Source organism: Dermacentor variabilis, chromosome 4, assembly GCF_050947875.1.
Source record: "Dermacentor variabilis isolate Ectoservices chromosome 4, ASM5094787v1, whole genome shotgun sequence".
Taxonomy (NCBI): Eukaryota; Metazoa; Arthropoda; class Arachnida; order Ixodida; family Ixodidae; genus Dermacentor; species Dermacentor variabilis.
The window spans coordinates 133,573,981-133,594,370 of record NC_134571.1 but is presented as its reverse complement, the minus strand read 5'-3'; the positions used below and the strand labels follow the sequence as shown (position 1 = coordinate 133,594,370).

General features: G+C 51.0%; 1 protein-coding gene across 1 annotated transcript in view; it reads left to right on the top strand.

Moving 5' to 3' along the window:
* The first annotated feature begins 16,348 nt into the window (after window positions 1-16,348).
* The window catches only part of LOC142578341 (uncharacterized), a 73,681-nt gene continuing 69,639 nt past the window's right edge, over window positions 16,349-20,390 (top strand). Inside the window, exon 1 of the mRNA XM_075687739.1 lies at window positions 16,349-16,422. Within this exon, the coding sequence (XP_075543854.1) occupies window positions 16,349-16,422 (74 nt within the window). The remainder of the gene's footprint in view (window positions 16,423-20,390) is intronic.

Genomic DNA, 20,390 nt, shown 5'->3' with positions numbered 1-20,390 from the left:
CAGGGACACTTGCGATTAATCACACAATAACAGCTTCATATATTCCAATTTCCACTAAAGCTCTTCCTTTTGAGCATTTTCACAAACATGGCAAGTTGCCTGTAATTAAATCACGCGTTTCAAAACACTGCCCCATATAACTTACTCGTTTCAAACCTTGGCCGCACACTTTCAAGTATTAGCTAATCAATTCTTTTTTTTGCATATGCTGTAATTGCACCACACACACCGGATTGCGCATGCTGATTGTGATAGTTCTCCTCCTTCACACAAATAATTCATGTCTGAAACTTTTCTCCCAAGGCAGCGGGGTAAATTGAGTGGCATATGTAAAACACACCTAAAATGCTCTGGGCCCGTCATCTTCGTAATTATTTGCAAAGGCTGTAGCTAACTCACAGTTCAAATTTAGCCTGCACATCGCCGTAAAGTTTCCTTTATTTGGCCGCACTTAGAAACACTATCGCTTGCATAGTTCATTGAGGACGATGGAGAACACAAACTCCAACAAACCATTGAAACAAAAAAGGAGACGAGGGTTGATTAATGAGTTGCAATGGTTGTAATTAAGGCAGTAACAGGAAAGCTTTGTCACACAATACACTGAGGACTGTGGCTATTTTCACAAAGTTTGACGTTGCTAACTTGTTGTGGAAGGCTGGGAAACGTCACGCATAATGGCAGTGCGACAGCTTGCAATGTTTGAATAACACTTTATATATACGGTCCAATGCAACAAAATGCAACATAGGGTCTAGCATTCTTTGGTACAGTGATACATGTGATCGTCGCTTGCTCATTCGCAACCCCAAACTCCTTGCTATGCCATCTGTTAACTTTCCAGCGACTCGATGGCTTAAAAGTACAAATGGTATTGATATTTCTTTGAACTACATGAAAAGCGACAACAAAAAACAGATACAATGGTGCAGACTGACAACAACATAGAAAGTGTTTTTCCTTGTCCCCATAACTGATGAACATGTGGTAATCTGAATGAGCATACATGCAGTTGAGCGTCTTTATACCTAAAATGCTTGGGACCACCAAAATCATCTGTTTTACAGCTCACTTCTTTGTAAAGTTCGTGCACAGCACGCCTCACACTAGGAACCGACCGAACATATTTACTTATTCGTTATACAGGTTACTTTTTTTGCTGTAGAGGTGCTTGACCGATTGTGCGGGAATGGATGCTGATGTAATGTTTTTTTTTTCTAACTTCTTCGTGGTATCCGCCAGGGCGTGGACCGGCTGGCTGCTGCTACTGAGCGGGTTGTGGCTGCTGTCGAGCGGCAGGCTGACCAAGTTGCGGAGGCACTGCGGCCAGTGGGCCAGCTTTCGCAGCTCCTGGGCCAGCTTATGCAAGAAGCAGTGGCTGCAAGAAGGCAGCAGCAAATTTGAAGCGCAGTGTATTTCTTGCCATCTTTGTTATTTAGTTCAGTCAAACAAGTACGTTTATTAGGTTTTATCTACTCATTCATTTACATTCATTATAATAACTTTCATCTCAATTTGTACATTTAAATACTTTTTCACTTATCTCTAAAGTTTGAGGTGTTACTCGAAGATAGTAGAAATAGTATGCAATTTCTTGTGCACATAAGGGAAATAAGGTAACTGTTATTCTATTTCTCTAACATTATCGTTAGTACGTTTTACTATTTTTTAGCAAGTGTCATTAATATGTTTATGGTGTTTCAGTCATATGAGTTAGATGGCAGTCATGCTAGTGTTCGCTCTCCCTCTACTTTGCGTTGTTGCATTGAGATCCAATTATTTTTCGCAAGGTTCCAATTCCAGCGTCTAGCGTCTGCGTGAAATCACTAGACGGCTGCTTTAGAATTGTGTTACACATTGCATATAGTGAAGCTCACTCTTGAACGGAAATCTTTATTTGGTGCCTGACGGGGATTCTCCAGCTAACAGCTGATGCCTTGTATGCGGAGAAAAACAGTATTATTCATATTGTTTTCAACTAGATGATGTTATCCCTGCCATTTATATCGAAGTACAGAGTGCTAGTCAGGCTTGCATGATGCTTTTTATTTGCATGCTTATCACTTTGATAATGAGAGGGTAATAAGTGTTGCATGAAGCACTTCTGGCTAGCCACATAGGCTCGTGCTGTGATATTTTTTTGCTACTACTTCCATGTAATTTTATATTTGCTAAGCTGCAGCTATAAAGTGCATTACTGCACTTGATACTGAAGAGTACTTCAAGGAAGGAAGGAAGGAAATCAACTTTAATCAGGTCCTGCAGGCCACGAGAGCTTTGGGCTCTCATGGAGTGGGCGTCTCCCACGACGGAACCGGGAGGTTGAGTTTCCTGGCGGCGTCGTGGACCTGCTGGACGGCCCAGAGTTGGGGAGCGAGTTCTTCGCTTCGGATTGCTTCTTCAAACTTGCGCTTGTCCTGTTCGTAGTTTACGTGAGCTTGCGAGCACGGCCAGAGTAAATGATATACGTTAAGGGATGTGCTGCAATTGGTGCAATGAGACTTGTCGTAGAGCTCAGGCATGTAATGGTGTACTCTGTTTTGAGTGGGGTATGTGTCTGTTTGTAGCATTCTGAGTGTAACCCCTTGAGCTCGAGTGAGCGTGCGGTGTGGCGTGCTATACTGTCTGCGTTGTAGATAGTAGTGTTTAGTGATTTTATTGTATGTAGTGGGCGCGTCCTTATTCTCCGAGTGGTTGGGTGAAGCCGCGCGGTCTGTAAGCGCGCGCGCAGCCTCGTGTGCCGCCTCGTTAAGGTTGGGGACGTCGCCGATCTTTGGTCCTAAGTGTGCCGGGAACCAGAATATGAAGTGGTTCTTAATCTCTTTCTTTGAAACAATTCTGAGAGCCTGTGCGCAGACCGTGCCCTTTTGGAAAGCTCTGATAGCGGCTATGGAGTTGCTGTAGATATGGGAAAGATTGTCTTCGGTGAGCGCAAGAGCGATCGCAACCTGTTCGGCCTGTTCAGGCTTCCTTGCAATGTGCTCTGATATGTGACGTACACACGTCCTGCAGGCTGCCTGCTACAGCCGCACATTAGTCCAGCTCATTGTGACATATTTCATCACTGTTACTACTTCAGAAATGTTGTATGTGGGGTGTATCTGAATGCAGAACATGTAGTGGCCGACATTTATATGTATAATTCTGGGGGTGGCACGAGCATGTATACATAATTGAAGCCATGAAGTACATCAAAGTAATAACATTTTCTTGAGCTACGCCATGTCCTGGCTTTACTGCATGCTCGCTGAATATACTGCATAAACAATGTGCCCATTGCAGTGTGAAAGGAAATGTTCTTCTGAAGTTTCAATATAGTTACCCAGCTGGCTACAGGCATGGACAAAAATGTCGAAATGGCTCGACATGTCTTGATGCAAAACATACCTCTGTGTGTATTGTATTCATCATTCCCTGTTATAACAGGGTGTTGTTTTATATTTTGTGTTTCTAGTTGTTTTAAGAATAAAATTACAAAAGTAAAAAGAACTCGGAAAATAGACGCAGCAGCTCAGGTGCTTGTGCTGTTCTTTGTTTTCTCCTTGAATTTTCGTTCCCATCACGATTCAAGTTGCCCAGCAACACTTGGTTAACGTCTCTCGTCCACTGTTCCTAAGCCTTTTGTTAGTGTGACGCACTCTGAAAATCCGCAATTGAGATTTCAGTATTAATCAAAACAAATATTTTTAAAAATGCCTTGCATCCTTCTGATCGAGGGTAACAATTTCAATTATTCAATAGCATTATGAGATTTGCCTTTCCACGCCTATGTAGGAGAACTCACCTGACTTTATGGTTGAGCCGCGCGACGAGCCTGCTGTTGCTTCCTCAGCTGACGATGCAGCGCACGCAGATGAGTTTTACGCCAGGTAGGGGCCGCAGAGAACAGGTTGACAACCGGGCTCCTCACCTGCTTTGCCCAAATGTGCAGCTCTCTGGGCGTTTCTTGCCGGCAGGTGTGGTGCCCTTCGGACACAGGCAAGCCCTGTTGCAGCGGTGGCTGGTTGTCCTCGGCCTCCTCATCGCTGTCTTGCAGTTCCAGCTCCCCTGCCTTCAGAGCAATGTTGTGGAGAGCGGCGCAGGCTGCCACAATTGTGGCTGCATCCTTGGGCTGATAAAGAAGGGTCGGGTACCTTTGAAGGCACCGGAACCTTGCCTTCAGGACGCCAATCAATACCTTTCTCCACAACGTTCCTCATGGAGGCATGGGCCCGGTTGTAGCGCCCCTCCGGAGTGTCAATGCCTGGATGGGCTGGCACAGGTGTCAGCAGCCATGGCTCAAGAGGATAGCCCGAGTCTCCTGCATGTTGGAAACATAACTGTGTAGTATACTTCACTGACTGCAACATATCTGCAGCACTCACCAAGCACCCATTCTCCACGTCGCAGGTTACTTGTGAGGCGGCCCAACTGTGGTGAGTGCCTCCACACGTAGGAGTCGTGGCAGGATCCAAGGAAACGGGGATCGATGTCCACGATGCGCATGTGGGCATCACACACCTGGAGGACAGAACAAACGAGCAGAAAAAGGTTCAGAATATTCAATTTGAGCTGGAATATTTTCGTTTTTCACGTCATGTTGACAGATAAATAGTTTGAATGAAATGTTATTGCACCAATATGATTTCGTCATTCTTTCCCAGACACAGCTGCATTCTTTCTCGCACTAGTAAAAAGCAATCTCCAAAATATTTCTTTTAATTATTGCAAGAAATGTGCAAGAAGCTATTTTCACGAGAAATTTGTGAATTACCGCTCATCATAGCCGCCTTAGTCGTTCAATACGTACTCTTATACCCGTACCGCAAGGGCACTATCGATCGCGATCGATTTGATTCGGTTCGAAATTATCCACCGCGATTACCTCCCTCCCGCAGGTTAAGCAAATCAGTCATTCTAGACCGAGAAATTCAATTCCGAACAGGCTCGATCACGATCGATATTGCTTTACGTGGTACCGTATTGTACACACTACGACGACATTAAATGAAACCGGTAACCTACTATAAAAGATGAAATCGTGCAAAAAATGGGAGATTGTGAGTACTTACGATCATAGTATTCAATCCATGGAATCCTTTTCTTGGCATGAAGCCCGCAGTCTCGCCCGGACTGAGTCCTTCAGGCTGTTTGATCGCTATGAGCGTCCCGTCTACACGGGCCACTACACCGGGAATGCGGCCGCGATCCGCAAAGGCTGCCTTTGCACTAGCCTTGCCAGCCGTTCTCAACGGGCAGCTCACCCAATCCTGTTGCCGGCCCACCTCGGTTATTCCTTCCGCAACCGCGTGAATGCTCTCGCTCACGGAAGCCTGCCCCATGGAAACGAATTCTTCGCTGCCGCTGGATCTTTGGAAGCTCCCCGTCGCGAAGAAACGGAGACCACAAAGCACCTTGTCTTGCGTCGTGATGCCACCGGTCCGAAGGCTGCCGATGACGTCTTCCATTTGCTCGCATAACCACCGCACAGTGCTCTTCGAGAGCCTGAAGTGTTCGCGAAACGCTTCTTCTGTCAGCTCGTCAAATCCGTCGCGAAAGATGCGTCGCCGAGGCTGTCCGAGAGAGTCTGAAAGCGCGACAATAAGAGCGGCCACCGTGACTCGTGAGCGCCAAACCGCCGAAAGATGAACGCGATTCTCTGAGAACAACGTGAAACGGCGAGCATTCTCGACAAATGCGCTCAGATCACTCAACATTAAAAAATGAACACCATTTTTATTTATCACAGCGCAGGAACAACATTTAATTTCACTGTGATCACAGTTGTTTTTAATAATTACCATCGCTAACGTTCTGCGATGGCGGATCGCGTCTTAATCTCGAAAAAACTGTACCCCTGTAACGGCCATGCCATGTTAGGCGAGCGACGACATTACGAGCAGATGACAGGCGCATCATCTGCTCCTAGCGCTGCTATGGCACGGCCTTTCATTCTTCGAAACGAATGTCCTTGTCGACCGTAACACGCTAGCGGCTGATTCCACGCGGTTTTGAAATGATTCACAGGAGTGTGACGTATGCGCATTTTGTGGTCCCGCCCCGGCGCAATGGCGGCCGTGACGAAAAGCGCGGGCCGCAACGAATCACGAGAGGGCAAGCGAAGGAACGGAAAAGCGAGCTGTTTGCGTGATCGCACCTGGCTCGTCCATGCTTCCCGAGTGGCTCGGTCAGATGGGAACTTGTGCACTCGGGCACTTGGTCCTCCGTCATAAATGGACTTGCAGTTTGGTGCGCAACAACAGCCAGGCATCGCTGCGCTTCCGTGTACGACGAACGACGCACAATCGAAGAAAAGCAATCGCGTTTACGGTGCGGCATGCCCCACCAAACCACCAAAAAAAACGCTCCACGCGTTGCGGCTCTAGCGTTGCAGTCACAGAGAAAATTTGTTTTCCGAACACGCGCAGCGTTGTAAAAACGCAACGTTCCCCCATCCACCGCTACCATGATGATGATAGCAACTTTATTGTACCGCCGGATAAGGAGGCCCCTACTCCCCGTCCCCGGCACACAGGCCTTGGGGACGGGGGCCGGAACCTCCGAGATTAGAAGCAAGCAAAGAGGTCTTCACTCTTCGCGGCTTCTTCCGCCAGGCGGATGGCGTGTTGCTGTGGAGTAGGGTGCTCGCTCCGCAGCAGGGCTTCCCAGGCCTCTCTACAATTTATGTTTGCTTTAGCCCCTGGTGAGCTAGCGCATTCCCAGATTATGTGATCGAGGGTCCCTCTCGCCCCACAGTGTTTGCACTCATCGGTTTCTCTATCATGCATAACATGGTATGCCCAGACCGGGTTTATGAAGTTCCCAGCTTGCAGGCGCCGCCATGCGACTGCCTCTCTATTGTTTAGACTTTTATCCGGTGGTGGCACCAGTCTCCTGCGTAGCCGATAATTTTCGACAATCTCCGTATAATTTTGCAGACGCTCGTCCATGTTCCGGCAGTCGGGCGGTTCCACAGCCACCCGGAAGTAGAGAGCTCGGGCTAACTCGTGTGCCGCCTCGTTGCCAGGAACGGACGTGTGTTCAGGGGTCCAAATTAGGCTAATTTTTCTGTTCAGCCGTCTACTGGCCAGAACCCTTGCCGCTTCCGGCGAGATCCTGCCCTTTCCAAAATTCCAGATGGCCGTTTTGCTATCGCTAATTATGAAATTTGCTTCCGTTCCCACGCAAGCAAGCGCTATCGCAACTTCTTCAGCCGTTTCCGAGTTGCGGCTTCTAATGGTGGCGGCCGATACGGGGGCACCTCGGCCGTCGACCACCGAGGCGACCGCCGCACCCGACTTGCCACTTGCCGCGTCCACGTACGCAACCGACTTACTGTTCATTGAATCAAAGCGTTTGATTAGTGCTTCTGCTCTTTTTTCCCTCCTCTCAGTGTTGAATATGGGATGCATGTTACGAGGAAGGGGGGGAATGATTATATTTTCTCGGCAGTCCAGCGGGATATTTGTCTTGCCTCGTAGTCCCCTATCTGTTTGCAGGCCTACCATGTCGAGGATAGCTCTGCCCGTGGTCGTTCGGCTTAATCTTTCAAGCTGTGAAATTCTGACAGCCTCCGCTATTTCGTCCCAGGTATTGTGCACCCCCATAGAGAGGAGCTTTTCTGTGGAGGTGGTAATTGGTAAGCCTGCGGTCCTCTTTATGCACCGTCGAATGAGCGAGTCGAGTTTCCTCCTCTCCTCTGACCAGATGTTTAAGAAAGGCGTGGCATAGCACACGCGGCTTATTACGTATGCTTGGGTTAGTTTAAGCAAGCTTCTTTCCTTCAGGCCTCGTCCTTTCAGCGCGACCCTTCTAAATATGCCAAGTGCTTGCGCGGCAAAGCCCTCTAGATTTTTGATTGTCCCATCATTATATCCGTTTTCCTGTATGAAAAGTCCTAGGATTCTGATTTGGTTAGCCTTTGGGACTGGTTTCCCCTCTATTTTAATGTCAAATTCCCAGCTACGCTTGCACCGGAGCGACTTTGGGTTGTAGACGAATAACTCCGATTTTTGCGGTGAGCACGACAGACCCCTACCGGCAGCATAGTGCACGACAGTATCCGCAGCCGCCTGCAGGCGCTCCTCGATGCTCGCATCGCTCCCCTGGTTGGTCCAGAGGGTGATGTCATCCGCATAAATAGTGAAATTTAGCCCCTGTATGTTTCTCAGAGCTTCGGGGAGGCCCCTCATTGCCACGTTCAAGAGGAACGGGGAAAGAACCGAGCCCTGCGGCGTGCCCCTGCTTCCTAATTTCAGTGTTGGAGATTCAATATCTTGGAACTTCATGCAGGCAGTTCTGTCTGACAGAAAGTCCTTGACATAGTCGAATGTTCGCGCGCCAACCCCGATTTCTTGGGGACCGTGGAGTATCGCTTCGTGTTTAACATTATCAAAAGCCTTTGTCAAGCCCAGGCCGAGGATTACCTTGGCGTCTCTAGAACGTGAGTCGATTATGTCATGTTTTAGTCGGAGCATCACGTCCTGCGTACACAAGCCCGGTCGGAAGCCGATGATCTCGTGCGGCCACAGGTCGTTCTGTTCCATAAAGTGCGTCAGTCTGGTCTGGACTACGCGCTCCATCAATTTTCCCATGCATGAGGTTAGGGAAATGGGTCTTAGATTTTCTAGTTTAGGGGGTTTGCCCGGCTTTGGAATTAGGATCACGTTTGCTATCTTCCACTGGCGTGGCAGGTGGCCTTTAGTCCAAATTTCTTGCATGTACTCCGTCAGAGCGCTGATGGAGGCATCGTCCAGATTTCTTAGAATTTTGTTTGTTATCCCGTCAGGGCCTGGGGCTGATTTGGTTTTTAGTCCCAATATTACTGCCCTGACCTCCGCCTCCGTGATGGGTGCGTCGAGCTCCTCATTGGGAGCTCCGTCGTATTCCGGGAGGGGGGTGCTATGCGTATCGCCAATGTACATGGTGATCAGTTTGTTCATAAATTCCGCGTCTGTACCCTCATACGCGTGCCTGGCTTTTGATAATCTAATTCCCGATAGGGTTTTCGAATTGGTCGGATCTAATAGGTGTCTCAGCAGACCCCACGTTTTGGAAAGGCTCATGCCCCTCTCCATATCGTCGCATCTGCTGCACCAATTCTGTTCGCATAATTTGATCGCGTAATTTTCAATTTCTTTGTTATGTCTAGCAATCCGCCTTCTAAGATTACGGTTCCATTTTTGCTTCTTTAGTCTGCGCTCCATGCCACGTTTTGCCTCCCACATGTGAAGCAGTGTGCTATCGATTATTTCCGGGGCATCGTCCCCTTGAATCGTCTTGGTTGCCTCTTCAACGTGACGCGCGATGACCTCCGTCCATTTCTCTATGTTTGTGATTTTCCCTAATGCAGCTTTCTCTCGTTTCTCCCTAAATAATCCCCATTCGGTGATCCTCGGTTGACGCACACGACGCGTCTTCACCCCTTTTTTAAGGATCGAGGCCAGAATGAAATGATCACTTCCGAAATTGAGCTCCGAGTTTTTCCAATTCAGATCGGTCATATTTTTTGAGAAGGTCAGGTCAGGGGAGGTGTCTGCGCACACGCTGTTACCCACCCTGGTCGGACAGCTAGGGTCCGTGTGTAGGGTGAGTCCTAGCTCGTGCGCGTCCTCCCATAGCTGCCTACCTTTTGGATCTTGTTTAGCGTAACCCCATTCCGGATGCGCTGCATTAAAGTCACCTACTATTAGTAAGGGATTAATCCCGGCTGCCTGAATAGCTTTGCGAAAGAGGGCCCTGAATCGCACCTTTCTCTGCTGTGGAGTGCTGTACAAGTTTAATAGGAACACGCTCGGTTCCTCTTTTCGTCCCGTAATAATTTCCAGAAGCACTGCCTCAATGTCTCTCGAGTTGATTTCGTGCACGATTGCCGCAATATTCCTCTTAATGAACGTAGTGACGCGAGATTTCTCACCCCTGTCACTTGAAAAAGCTTGGTATCCCGAGAGTTGTGCTGCTTTGCCCGTCTCCTGCAGGGCTATAGCTAGCGGTTTCTCATCTAATAGCGTCAAGTACTGCTGCACTAACGCTCGCTTGCGTTGGAAGCCGCGACAGTTCCACTGCCAGATTAAAGACTCACTTTGCGCGCCTCTGGCCATGTTGGAGGTGGTCGAGTTGTTCCTCTGGTTTTAGTTGCCATTCTCCGATGGCTACTAATTCTGCCCTTTGCTTTTGTACTTCACCCGTAAGGGCTTGGATCTGGCTTTGAGTCTGCTGTATTGCTCCCATAATTTGGGCCATGAAAGAATCAAATTTAGCTTCGATTTTGGCTTCTAATCTTTTCTCTAGTGCCACCAACGGATCAACGTCTTCCCCTTTGCGTTTCATTGGGGGTGGTCTAGCCGATTCGATAATCATATTTTCCTCCTCCGGTGCCGCAGGCTGCGTGGGAGTCACAGCCATAGGGACCGGGCGGATTGGTTTCGATACCAATTTTGGTTGCGTGTTGTGGGTGGAGGGGGACCCCGTACAAGCCTGTGATTTTGGTCTATGCAACTCTTGAGTGAGCTTATTAATGACCTCTTTAAGCTCCCCAACCTCTTTCCGTAATTTATCGATCTCCTCATCCTTCTTATCTTTTGCCTGGGAAACCCCACTGCCAAAGCTTACATTGTTTCGGTCCCTGCTCTGCTTCCGCTTCTTAGTCCATGGGTTCGCCGGGTCCCTGGAGCTTGATCTCCCCCTTTGTCTGGATCCGGAGCGGCCCCTGGTGCGGGACCGCGAACGGCCACGCTGCTGGTGCCCTCCGGTGGTCTCCTCCAGCCTCGGAAAGGAGTCGGTTCTGACGCGAAAGTCCTCGTTTCCGCGCCTGACCTTGGAACGACTCCTGGGATTCACCTCGGCTGTCGCTCCGGCTTGCTGCTGCTTCTGAAGTTGCTGCTGCTGTATCATGTTGGTCTTTCGTTCCCACTGCCTCTTCTTCACCTCGTAAGGAACACGGTAGAGTTCTCTACATTTTCTGTCACCGAGCGGGTGTCCTTTCCCGCACAGTTGGCACTTGGGTTCACATAAATGGTCTTGTGGTGGTTGTTCCATGCCACAGCCACGACACTTCACATTCGCGGGGTCCGGGCAGACGTCCTCGCGGTGTCCGAGCCGCACGCAGGCGTTACAAACTTCGTACTTCTTGCGGTAGATTACGCAGCGTTGCGCCACGGGCGTAAGTCTCACCCACCGCGGCACCTCTTTGTCTTCGAACAGTATAAGAACTGTCCTCGACGTTCTTCCGAGTCGTCGTACTCCCAGGACCGGGGGATTCCCGTAGATTTGCAGCCTTTTCAAGATCTCTGCGTCGGAGAAGGACAAAGGGACTTCATGCACGACGCCTTTTCCGCAGTCCTCCGGCATAGCGACGTACGTAGTCATTTCAATTTTTTCCCCTTCGAAGACGAGGAGCTTCAAGTCCGCGTATTTTCGCTTCCTTTCCGCGCTGACAGTGGCGACGAGAATGGAATGTTGCTTCACATTCATCAAGATGACGTCCTCTCCAGCGGCGTCTGGACTGACGCCAGCCGCCTTAAGTATTACGTCTGCCAAATACGCACTTCCGTATTTCATTAGACGTACGAGACCGCCGTGCGGCCTCATGACTACTTTCTCGGCGCCATCCGGAAGTCGGGCAAATTGCCTCTCAACCGACTTAGCCGCCATCTTCCTCCCTGCGAGCTTCTCGGCGGCTCGCTGCCGTTCCATATGGCGTGCCTCGTTGTTCACTAGGGGGGCCGCTTTTCCTTTCTTCTTTCTAATGTACCATTGCCCCGGCACGTTCAATTCTTCCGGATCGATCTCCGTACCTTCTACGGTCTCCATCATAGTCTTTGAGCTGCGCCTCCACCGCCGCCGCCGCCGGTGGCTTCTCGTCGCTATCTCGAGCCTTAGGCTTAGCTCACCATGCAGCGCGTAGAACGCTTCAAAGTCTCGATATCGTGGGAAAACGAGGGCCCACCTTGCAAAAATTGATATCCTCGGTGTCCGTTCGTCGAGTGCTGTTGATTCCAGCTAGAAACCAAGACCGTCGAATCCAACTTGTGTTCGAGCGGCCGTTGTCGACGGAGCCCATCGCCCGCACGTCTGCTCGAGCGATCGTCGTCGTCTTCCTGTGTCCACGTCCCACCGCTACCATCCGACTCTCGTGACGTATTGACAAGGAGAGGAGGTGATGAGGTGGCCTTACATTTTTTTCTATGTGGCGTTGATCTGGGTCTGAGGACACACGCGCACGGAGTTCCCACTTACGTAGGTTGGCTTTCTACTTCATAATAATAGAAAATTGGAATATTTCCCTCTCCCTCCCCTACCCCTTGCTCCCACCAAAGCATTATAACCTGTGCTCAAATTTCGATTCATTTTGCCGTATATTTCCAATTTCCACTTATTTATTATTTTCTTCATTTCTTTAGCGGACGTTCCTTTATTTTGCTTATTCTTTTCCTTTGAATTTGGATTTTCTCGCTTTGGTAATACTCACTGATAGCGACAATTAAAGGGAATCAGTGATAAAAGCTTTAAATTTTAAGCTTACTACCGATCTGCGATCAGTAGCAATTTTGGCTGCGATCATCATCATCATCATCAAAAAGAGAAGATCAGGAGCCTCGTGGGCATGTGCCCTCGAGCGCAGAAGATGAAAATTCAACGCTGAGAATGGCTGCCGCGTAGGGCCTTCGTCCCTGTCTCCTGGACACCTCAAGGTAAGTCCAATGCCACTAATTTGCCGCCATATTGTTTGTAGTAAAGTTCCTAGATTTTCAGCTCTTGTTTAAGTAGCGGAATCGCCTTTCATACGCAGCCGGCGTCGGCTTCGTGTTGTTCTGAACTTCCTGAAGCGACGCGCCCGCGTAGATCGCACGCGACAGTCAACGGCCGCTGATTCACCGCATGAGTCAAATATAATTTACAGTCACGGTGCCAGACAGTCAATACGAACCGAAATGCGGCTTAGTACTGCACTGGTGAGGCCGAACGCGAAATTTCTCGCAACAATTGTGACCCGTACTTACTGCGCGTCTTCCATTTTTGGAGTTCTAGCAGCCCGCTGGCAGCCAGAATACAGGCAGCTATAGTTCCGGTCTTGATAGGGAATCACGTGGCCTGGAATTCCAAGACAACGCGAAGCTGCCTGCAGTTGACAAAATCGAGTGCCGGGACAGCTACCCAAATGCAAACATGTTACCAGCATGGCCACGCCCGGCGAGACCAGCGCGCGCTCGGCGTAGTCACCCCATTTATGCGTTCCCAGATTGAAAATATACAGTTGCATTTAGGGATACGATAACTTTCGCGAAATCTCGCGCCTGTGGGCACAACATGCGCACTGCGCCAACCTCCCCTTGCACAGTGCAACAGACGGCCCCCAACGCATCGGATGCCAGCACGCGAAATCGCACGTAAGCGATTGCATCCCTGAAAGCGATCGCTCAAATATCCCCGCTCGCAGCGATCACGTCGCCCACCAGCCATATTGATGAGTTGGCGCTCTGTCATCACTTGACTAGACATGCAAAAGGATATCGGGTACGTCTTTATACGCATGGAATTTCGTGCCGACCTGCTTGGGCTTCGATTTGAGAACGTTTGTTTCGGTTGATGGTGCTTCTCATTTTGGCCCTATGGAGCTGGGGATGAGCTGCCGCATGAACACGCACGCCGCCTCTGTGACCAGCGAAATGTTTCACACAAAAACAATATTGGTCGTGATCATGAGAGCAATAAGCTAATGTACATGTGTTTAATGTACTACGTGTGCCTATTAATCTACCAGCGCATTCCTAACATCAACGGCTTGCACTTCGAAAACATCGATTTCGAGCTGCAGCCCAAGCATACGGCGGAGAGAAGCAGTGAACACGGGCTATCTGCAACGTCTTCGCTAACTGCAGAAAAAAAAATATCGCCGCATACATACGCAACATATTTGAAAAGGAATACCGCCAGAGAAATATGAACAGAAATGGTACCGCAATGTGCGAACGAGCTTCTAGAACTTGCGCGGAACGCGATGCAGAGAACATGCGCGAATGAGAGCGCGGAGCAGTTAACACCGCCACGAAGACGCCTTCGTGGGACAAACGTGCACTTATAAACACACAAAATCTTCAAACAGCTCACCACCGCTCGTGTCGCACCGCCTCGCAATGCGGAACGTTGCGTTAGAACCCAAGAAGTTGACGCTAAAATGCTAGAAGTAAGCAAATCCGTCTCCACCCACCTTACGGAGACGCCAGCCACGTTGTATTGTGGCCTCGAGAAACGTCTGGCCGCGTTTCTACGGTCGCGCCGTCGCAGAGAATTCTTCGCTCAAGGAAAAGACAAAAAGGTAAGCGCGCACAGAAACATGGCTCGCTGCGTGCAAGTGACTGTCCCCGCAGTAACTTGCATGACTGCGGGGAGAAACAGCATTAGGAAGAACGTGGCAGCCAGAAATGAGCGCCGCCCAATGTGATTCATCGACGGTGCTTCATAGCTTGTCATTACGTAAAGCGTGGTCACGGTAAGCGCAGAAACTTCATGGGGTCACATATGGGTGCAGTAAAGATGGATTACGTAGGCTTCGTTGTAGTCTGGCACATCGAATCCCTATTAAAGAGCAGGGACTCTGAAGGAAAACATCAGCTGCTTTTAATGTCATAGACTGCTGCCAAGTACCACTGAAGCGTCAGTTTTACGGAGAAGAACGCATTCGTTCAACAATACGGCAAGAAATCGGAACAGAATTGGTGCCGCGATTGCGAAAGCACTGAACTGGGTCCGAACTAAAGAGGAACGGCAGATTGGGTGAATCGATGGTTTTCCATATCATTTAAAAACAGCGCTACCGACACACACACAAAAAAACGAGATGGGGACACATACGGCATGTGTTCCAATCTATTTTCTGTGTCACTAGCGCTCTTTGTTGAATAATATGGGTCCGAACATTGTTCTATGTTTAATTTATAATTGCTAAATTTAGTAGGGCGTCACAGAAACGCGGCCGACGTGTGACCCGAAACGACAGGCCTCGCGGCCGCAGGCATGAAGAGCCTGAGTGAGCTAAAGTACATTTTTTTTGTCGCAAGTTAAAACACGCACAAAAGGAAGACACTGTTGTTGTCAGCACGTGCCAATTTCCGTAAGGTCAATTTCACCGCTTCCTAGCACTGTTGTGAAGTCCGAGGTCCGTGCGGCCAAGAAGGTTTCCATCGATGGTGCCGTGCCAGGTGCCGCGAGAACAGGCTCCGAGCGCCGTTCAAGAGAATGAAGAAGGAATATAAGCAAAAATGGTACATGGTTTAAATTTGCAAAACAGCTCAAACTATCGGAGCACACTATGGTAGCGTCTTAGTATGTCCGATCGTCACACAGTTTCCGAGCGTCATCCTCCTCTCCACAGCCGGCTGAATACGCTTTTAATGCCCAGCGTCGTCATTGTTGATGGTTTGTAACAATCCGGCGTCAGGAGACAGATGGCGTCAAGAGACCACTCCCGGCGTCGGGGAACCGATGGCATCTGGGAACCGGTTGCCCTTTTCGTACGAAGGGGTCACGGTTGGAAACGCGCGCACATTGCTGGGCACAAACAGGGCAAGGGGGAGGGGGGGGCACGCACGCTGACTCTGATCCCCGGCGTGGCCGGGCCAATTTGTGCTGGTGAAAGTGTGAAGAACCGTATCATGAGGCGTGCCAACTGTAACTCAATGGGGCGGCTTCCCCGCTCTGATGGACCGCCGGGAGCCTTCGTGTGCGCGCAGCTGTTGTGTAACAGCCGATGCGCAAGCGGAAAACACAAGTGCAATCAGCACGCGAGAGAGCCCCACGTAGGAGCAGGCGGGGGGGGGGGTTGCGTTCCTGCCGCGAGGCGATGGTCTGGGAGTTGCACAGTGATGCTTCGCGTAACGGCCGTTTTGGTGGCGTTAAAACTCGTCTCCAAGTGGGTGAGGGGGAAGCGCTCACCGTGCGCCTCCTTGGCGAGTCCGCCTCCTGGTTGCCTGGTAGTGGAATGTGTGCTATTCCATGGTGTGCCGGCACCCACTAGAGAACCAAGTCGCAGCTTTGGTTAATGAGGTGTCGCAGCTTGCAGCTCACTCGAAGAACAAGGGGCACTCCGACGTAGTCCCTGGCCAGCATGCAGAGCGTCGCACGAGAGTCACTGACGATAGCCGCCGACGTGACGTCGCGATGCTCGAGAAGGTCGGCAGCGATGTCGATAGCGGCGAGCTAGGCCACCGTGGACGACGCGGCGAAGCCGAGTCGACACTGGCATGTTTACGAGGTGTCCGGTGCAGTGCAAGCCGCAACACCAGTACCGTCAGGCGTCACCGAGCCATTGGTGTAGACGAGCAGGCGGTCTCCCAGTTGCTCGTGGAGTAGGGAGGCCATCTCCTGTGTCATGGCACACACTGCGGTTCGGTGCTTTGACACGACGCCATGTAGGGCACTGCTCATAGCGAGCAGGCTGGAGAGGTACGGGAGGGAGGCTAGCTGTGGCTACTACCAGACGAGCTTAGAGAACCCGGTAGCGCACATCTTCTTACCCGAATTCGGCAGGGAATAGTCTGCTTGCCCGGTGGTGAGAGCCGCAGGCGCTCAATGTGGCGAAGCGCCTACTTTCACGCACGAAGAAATGGCGGACAGTTGCCCACTTCCGCGAGGGTCGCTTCTACTTGGGATGAGCGAGGGAGGACATATAGTTCTCGCACCACATCACGGTGCTCCGTGTGAATAGCTTTCCAGTTCGCAGCTCGGGCGTTAGTGAAAGGGAGGGCGTAGAGTGCCCTTCACGTGGCCACACAGTTGTACACTCGCAGGGCAAGTTGCGGCGTACATCCGTGTCCACGCGCGAGGATAGAGCGCATGGCACTTGCAGCTTTCTTCGATTGCCCGCAGATGTGAGAGACAGCCGCGTCGATGTTGAGGCAGCAGTCAATATGCAGGCCAAGGTAGCGGACGCTCTTGTACCGCGCGAGAAGGCAACACCGCATAGTCAGCGGTGGCGCTTCCTGACACGCTGGCGTGGCTCGTGGGTGTAACAAAAGTGCCTCGGTTTTGTTCGCCGGCAGCTGGAGGCCGATGCTTCCCATGTACTCGTCCACAGCGTTGAAAGCAGGCTGGACAGACGCGCGCAATTGGTAGCCGACATTCGTAGGGTCACACGCAAACAGGGCGAGGTCGTCAGCCTTGATGGCCACCCGTACTTCGTGCGAAGCCGCCTTTGGAATGTAGTCGGGAAGCCGCGCGAGAATAACATCAAACAAAAAGGGGCGCAAAACACTGCCCTGCGGAGCAGCAACAAACATACTGCGCGGTTGGCTGAGCACACCACCGACCCGGTCACGAACCGTGCGATCACTCAAGAAGGCTCAGTCGTAGTCGAGTAGCTGATTCATGATACCTAGATCGTGGAGCGCACTGACGATCGTAGCATGTGGTAGCCCATCGAAGGCGCCCTTTACATCAAGCAGGACGAGGTAGCCGGCCTGAAGACGGCTTCCTCCTCCTCGAGCGTAGCGACAACGTCGGCATGTGCGTCAGCGTGTGTACGCACTGCTCAGAAGCGAATGTGTATAGCGGCGTTGCGATCTATTCCAGACGGCGAAGTGCCACAGCGTCGAGTGTCTTACCGGCGAGAGACCTGAGTAAAACCGAACGGTACGAGCTCACATTGCTTGGGGATTTGCCACTCTTGTGGAATGGTACAACGGTGGCTTCTTTCCAATCAGGAGGGACGACGCCACTGCGCCCGACGCGGTTGTATACCTCCAGCAGCGAAGGGAGCTGCCTGTCGTCGATGTTTCGGAGCGTCTCATAGGTCATTCCATCCGCGCCCGGCGCAGAGCGTCGCCTCCGAGCGTTGAGCACGATGCGAAGCTCGCTCAAGTTGAAGTCCTCCGTGCACAGCGTTTTGCAATTCCGCTCCGTGCAATTCCGTGCAACTCCGTGCAATTCCGCTCGTCTGGAAGTAGTGCAGTGGCTCCAGGAGAGTGGCGGCGTTGGGCTCTGGAAACTCGCAAACTGCGCCGTCAGGATGAAACAACGGCGGCGGCGGCGTAAAGGCAGCAGTGAACACATCCGTGAGCTGCTCTGCGCTCAAGCCCCGTGCCACCGCGATGAAAAGCGAGGGACAGCGAGGGAGCTTCGGTCGAAGAAGGGCGCCTAAAATGCGCCACGGGCGCGACTTGTTGCGCGTGTCGTTCAGCGACACACACAAACTGCTCCAGCACTGGTTGTGCCACTGCCTGGCATTGCGGTGCCAGGCCGCGTCAAGGCGACTGTATAGTGCCCAATCCTCTTTCCTGGCGCTCTTGATGACTCGATGTTCACCACGGCACCGCACAGCTCCAAGGTTAAGAGCTTGATGTCGGGCACCGGCGTTCCCGCAGGCACAGAACAGTATTTCGTTCTGCGAACCTCCCCCCCCCCCCCCACCCGCGCAGTCACAGCCGCGCACTCGATGGCACTGTGCACGATGTCGGCAATATGTACGACGGCGTGCGCGAGACATGAGCGAATGTTAACACCTTTTCACCGGGCGAGAAGGAATCCGCGCGCGGCGAGCCTTTACTTCACTCTGGCTTGGGCGATCCGGCGCTGCGCTGCTGGATGTCGCGTGCTGCGGAACGATTTCGAGATGTTTTATGTCGTACTTTCTGAAATTTACGCAATGTCCGTTCATATACGGTCGTCCGGGAAGGTTTTCGGTGCATCGGTAGCTACAGTACACGGAGATATCTCTTGGAGGCGCCAAAAATGCGACTGGCATTATCAGCCGCGGTGTGTGTATGTGCTGCGAACTATTTTGCGTATGTTGATTTTAATTCAACGAAGAGAAGGGGTGTCTCTGTATTACCAGCATGAAATGGTTAATCTGCTGACTATCTGATCGCTTGGCGCAGGGACTAAAACATGAGCGCATGCTCGTGTACGGTCAACGCAAGGCAGCCACGAAGCATCAAAAGAGTGGGCGACGGTACGGCGCCCTGTCGAATGCCACGTTGGGGAAGGTAGTAGTTTGGGAATGCGACGCCTCCTAAGCTGAGACAGTATGTACAGTTGCGAAGAATGCAAAGGACCTAGTTATATAGCCTGGCTCCACAGTTAGTTGTTTGGAGCTCCTCTAACATGCTTTCATGATGCACGTTATCAAAAGCATTTTCGAGGTCGACTGCAAGAATTGCCTGCAGTTGAGTGGTGCTGGGGGTGGCGAATATTGCTTCCTGGAGTTGGAGAAGCGCATCCTGGATTGAAATACGTTGTCTGTACTCAATAAGGGAGTGGCGAGAGGTGTTGTGTAGTTTCCAGGTTTGTGTGAAATCGGAGGAGGATTACTCGCTCCATAAGCTTACCTGCAGAGGAATTGAGGGAAATGGGTCGAAGATTGTCAATGATATGCTGTTTGCCCGGCTGGGGATAAAGATGATTGTGACCGTCTTGCATTGTCTAGGTAGTGTACCGGAATGTCAAGCACTATTCATCAGTTCAAGTAGGTTATCGTAATCTTGGTCGGCTAGGTTGGGAAGCTGGTGTACAGTGAGTATGTTAGGGCTTGACGCCGTGTTTACAAGGGTTTCTGCCACAGCATGTTTGAGTTCGGCTAGTGTGATGTTCGCAGCCAGGGAGGTGTCGTTAGGTTCGTGCCCAGTGTAGTCCTTGTACGCGGGTTTCGTAGGAGTGGCGGTATATTGTGCCCGCAGGGCACGGTAAAGGTGGTCGGGAGATGCGTATTCGACCAGAATTTTGCTTAGGGTCATGCGAGTGGCGGTTTTAGTTTGAGAAGGATTAAGTAGACCAAGGGCCATACGCCACGCCAACGCAAGGTGCAGGGTGTCGCTGAGTTTATCGCAAATGCTTTACCACTGCTCCGGTGCAAAGTAGTCCTACTAAGTCGCAATTTTATAATTGAGGAGGGAGATGCGTTTGTGCAGGGGGCGTTTGCATTTGCCCACTCTCCACCTTCAATTAGATCTTGCCGTTCAGTGCGGGAGTTGGCCGACGTTGAGGAGGATTTTCAGAACTGAAGGTTTATTTACATTATTTACAGTATTAACACTCATCTGGAGGAGGCGGGTTGTTCTCGAACGACATTCCAGAGCCGCGAAACAGCATTGCTCGGGACCAAGATCAACTACTGGGAACCGTGCCAGCCTCCCGTTGCACTTTCGGGGAGAGTCAAGAAGGTGGGAGGGGGGGGGGGAGAAAATAGCTCTACGTGCGCCGCATGAGGTGGAGGTCGCCAGCCTATATGACGGGTCTGCTAACGTGGTAGACGCGCCCTGGGGCACCATAACCGGAATGCGACGGCGATTGGCTGTGGTCGGGGAACTTGAGAGATGCCAAGAAAAGCGTTCGTCCATATCCAACAGCTTCTCCTCGCCCCGGCAGTTCGAATTAGCCCGTGAACTCAATTCGCTGGCCATGAGGAATGTCAAAATCAA